The 3,917-nt window shown below is 30.2% G+C and overlaps 1 protein-coding gene across 1 annotated transcript; it reads left to right on the forward strand.

Moving 5' to 3' along the window:
- The first annotated feature begins 224 nt into the window (after positions 1–224).
- On the forward strand, positions 225–1,567 carry LOC126781133 (protein GrpE-like). Its single transcript, XM_050505959.1, has 3 exons — positions 225–914; positions 972–1,119; positions 1,533–1,567. Exons 1-3 carry the CDS (start codon positions 225–227, stop codon positions 1,565–1,567), a joined length of 873 nt encoding a protein of 290 aa, XP_050361916.1.
- Positions 1,568–3,917: the final 2,350 nt, after the last annotated feature.

The following is a 3,917-nucleotide window of genomic DNA, read 5'->3' on the forward strand; positions in this document are numbered from 1 at the left end:
TAATTTAACAGAGGAACTTTAAAAAAAATGTTCTTAATTTATTATTTAAATTTATTATGACATAACTAAAACCTTCTTTCACTACATTCCGTACGTTATGTGTTAACTATATTCTGTATGTCAAGTTTATATTTATTTCGTCAATGTCAATAAAGCTTCAGGTTTTAAAAACGTGAATAAAGAGTATTCAATTAAATCGCAATAACTGTAATGTTTATTTCAAAATGAATAAGAACACTGAGAATTTGAAAAATAATACTGATACTAATAAAACAGAAACAAATTCGCCTGATGATAAAAATGTGCTAGAAGATAAAAATGTACCAGAATATAAAAAAGTACAAGAAGACAGAAATGTGTCAGAAGTTAAAAATTTATCAGAAGACAACAATGTACAAGACGACAAAAATTTGCTAAAAGATAAAAAAATACAAGGTGACAAAAATGTGCCAGAAGATAAACATGAACCAGCAGTTAAAAAACCACAAGAAGACTTAAATCTGCTAGAAGTTAAAAATGTACCAGAAGATAAAAAAGTACAAGAAGACAGATATGGGCTAGAAGTTAAAAATTTACCAGAAGACAAAAAAGTACAAAACGAAAAAAACGTGCTAGAAGATAAAAATGTACCAGAAGATAAAAAAGTGCAAGAAGATAAAAAAGTACAAGAAGACAGATATGGGCTAGAAGTTAAAAATTCACCTGAAGACAAAAAAGTACAAAACGAAAAAAACGTGCTAGAAGATAAAAATGTACCAGAAGATAAAAATGTACCAGAAGATAAAATAGTACAAGACGATAAAAATGTGCTAGAAGACAAAAAAGTACAAAAAGACAAAAAAGTACAAGAAGACAAAAATGTGCTAGAAGACAAAAATTTGGTAGAAGATAAAAAGGTACCAGAAGATAAAAAAGTACAAGACAAAAATGTGCTAGAAGATAAAAATCTTCCAGTGGATAAAAAATGACAGTGGATACAAGATGACAAAAATGTGCTAGAAGAAAATAAAATACCAGGAGATAAAGGTGTGCCAGAAGATAAACATATACCAGAAGACACAAATGTACTTGAACAAGAAATGGAAAAGAATGAACCCAAACAGGATATTTCGCCTGAAAGTAAAAAGGTCAAAACAAATAAATTTTTAAATTTGTTCAAAAATATTCTAGAGGCATATAAAGGTTATATGATCAAACTAAAGACAACAACAAAAGCAAAAAGGTTAGAAAAGGAGAAACTTAAATCTATACCAAAAAAAGTATTAATTACAAAGAAAACATCTGAGGAGCAAGAATGGATTATAAAGCAATATGAAAAATACATTAAAGTGCCTCTATATGAACCGAACCCAAAATATGTATTTAAAAAATTCAAGATTAAATCAATGACTCGATATGTACCGGAAGAAAAAATGCTATGGATCAGATCAGTAATTATACTTCTCACACTCACTCTCACTCGGCTTTCAATCACGTAAAATACCGTTGAGATTTCAAGTTATAACTTGTAACAATCTAATTAATGTTCACAGCGTTATACGCAGAAAAGACTTATCCGACGGCTTAAATCCACATAGTTTAGTTTTTTCTATACTATTATTTCAAATCAAGGATTTTGTTTGTTTGTTACGCTCTAAATCAAGGATATACCAGTACGACTTGAATTATTTTAGTGTTAGCCTATTTATTGAGAAATGTTAATCGTGGACCGAGGCGTCGAACAGCGAGTATGACATAAAGTGAACTCATTTTACAAGTTTTTAACAATCCTTTTCTCTTTTAAGAAACCTATACCAAAAGATTCAATATTTTTGAGCTGGAAAGGGCCACCCTTAAAGCATTGTATGTGTCCTTACAGAGAATGTTTTTGTAAAGGGGACTCGAATCTCAAATCGCAAAGCTTACCATGGCGTAAGTATGCTATAATTTTTTTTAGTTTTAGGCTGCCAAAATTTAAAATGATTCATATTATATTAAACTAATAATTAAATAATTAAAAAATCTTAAATGAAATCTTTAACTAAATTAATAAAAAAATATGACTCAAAAGTTTAGAGGATCTAATCAGAACTTTTTGTTTGTATTTTATGGAAAGAAACAGTACATCCTAAAATCCACAAATATCAAACTTTATCAAACCATTACCAATAAAAGTTTCCAATGATTGACTAATACATAACAAAGTACAGGCGTAGATGCAATGGATAAAATCATCAATTAATTAGTAATTAGGTTTAAAAGAGAGCGAGAAATAAATGACAAATTCATAATAAAATTAAAAAAAAAAAAACATTAAATTAGTAATTATATATATTAATATTTAAAATTGAATTACTATTATATATATTACTATTATATATATATATATATATATATATATATATATATATATATATATATATATAATATATATAATAACCATTAACAGTGACAGCCTGCTAGGCTAAGGCCTCCTCTCTCTTTTTGAGGAGAAGGTTTGGAGCTTATTCCACCACGCTGCTGTAATGCCGGTTGGTATTCCACCAAATGTGGCAGAATTTCGAATAATTTGACACATGCAGGTTTCCTCACGATGTTTTCCTTCACCGAAAAGCACGAGATGAATTAATAAACGGAAATTAAGCACATGAAAATTCAGAGGTGCTTGCACGGGTTTGAACCCACGTTCATCGGTTAAGATTCACGCGTTCTTACCACTCGGGCCATCTCGCCTTTATAAAACCATTAGTCAGAACGTAATTAGTATGTTACTATTAGGATAGGACTTAGGATAGAATAGAAGAGAAAGAGGTTAAGAGATAATGTTGTTTTTATAATATTGATATTTACCTATTTTTTTTCTGGGTAGGTACCACCCACTTATCAGATATTCTACCGCAAAACAGTACTTGGTACTGTTGTGTTTCGGTTTGAAGGGTAAGGGAGCCAGTGTAATTACAAGCACAAGGGAAATAACATCTTAGTTCCCAAGGTTGGTGGCGCATTGGCGATGTAAGCGTTGATTAACATTGATGACAGACATTGGCATTGTAACAATGATTCTTACAATGCCAATGTCTATAGGCGTTGGTGAGCACTTACCATCAGGTCTCCCATTATCTCGTCCGCCTACTTTTACTATAAAAAAACCGTATTGTTGATAAAGGTTCATATGATCGGTGGCTTATTGTTTTTACTAGTACAAATAAATTATTTCCCCACTTCAGCAACTGCAAATGTTTATCTTCATTTGTCCAAAATAGAACTGGTGCGGTACAAGGTTTCTTTTTCTCGTTTGTTCTTAGATTAATAAATTGTCTGTATATTTTACAAACGCATTACGCAAATAGCTGCAGTATTCGATAAGTCTTAATCTCAACGATTTAAAAAAAACATAGTTATAACTGGTTCTTCTACAGTTTTAATTCATAGAATAAATTAAATCTTATTTTTAATATATATATACATACCTATTTATATTTTAATTTTCACCTATTTTTGTGTATTTACATCGAACGTAAAATTTGCACGCTTTCATTCGTTAAACTTACTGAAATATTAATTACATAATATTTTCTATCGAGATAGTTTTGAACCTACGCGAGTTCTAATCGCTCCGGTTTTTTATAAAAGTCAGTTATAATATAATCCATGCCATTTTTTAACAGTTACAAAGAAAATTTGAACTTCAATTTGGTTAATTATGTACATACACAGTTTGATTTATTAATTCGGACGAAATAAGTGCAACCTATACTAGTGAGTTTTGTGGCAGCTGGGTTGGCTTAGCGTTTCTTCAGGCTAAAATATCAGAATATCCAACCTAATAAATAAGGAAATGTTTATTTTTTGTAATGGCTAATTAACCTATTCGCTGAACACAGTTACGATAATAATAACACGCATTGCTCGCGAGAGTAATCTCGCCCCCTGAGTAG

This window comes from Nymphalis io, chromosome 3 (genome assembly GCF_905147045.1).
Source record: "Nymphalis io chromosome 3, ilAglIoxx1.1, whole genome shotgun sequence".
Classification (NCBI taxonomy): domain Eukaryota; kingdom Metazoa; phylum Arthropoda; class Insecta; order Lepidoptera; family Nymphalidae; genus Nymphalis; species Nymphalis io.

Excerpts from the sequence above, each read along its gene's own strand:
- LOC126781133 (XM_050505959.1), top strand. The coding sequence starts at position 225 with ATGAATAAGAACACTGAGAATTTGAAAAATAATACTGATACTAATAAA. Across the intron at positions 915-971 it reads AGGTACCAGAAGATAAAAAA|TGGATACAAGATGACAAAAA; the intron begins GTACAAGACAAA and ends AAAAAATGACAG. Across the intron at positions 1,120-1,532 it reads ACAGGATATTTCGCCTGAAA|CGTTATACGCAGAAAAGACT; the intron begins GTAAAAAGGTCA and ends TAATGTTCACAG.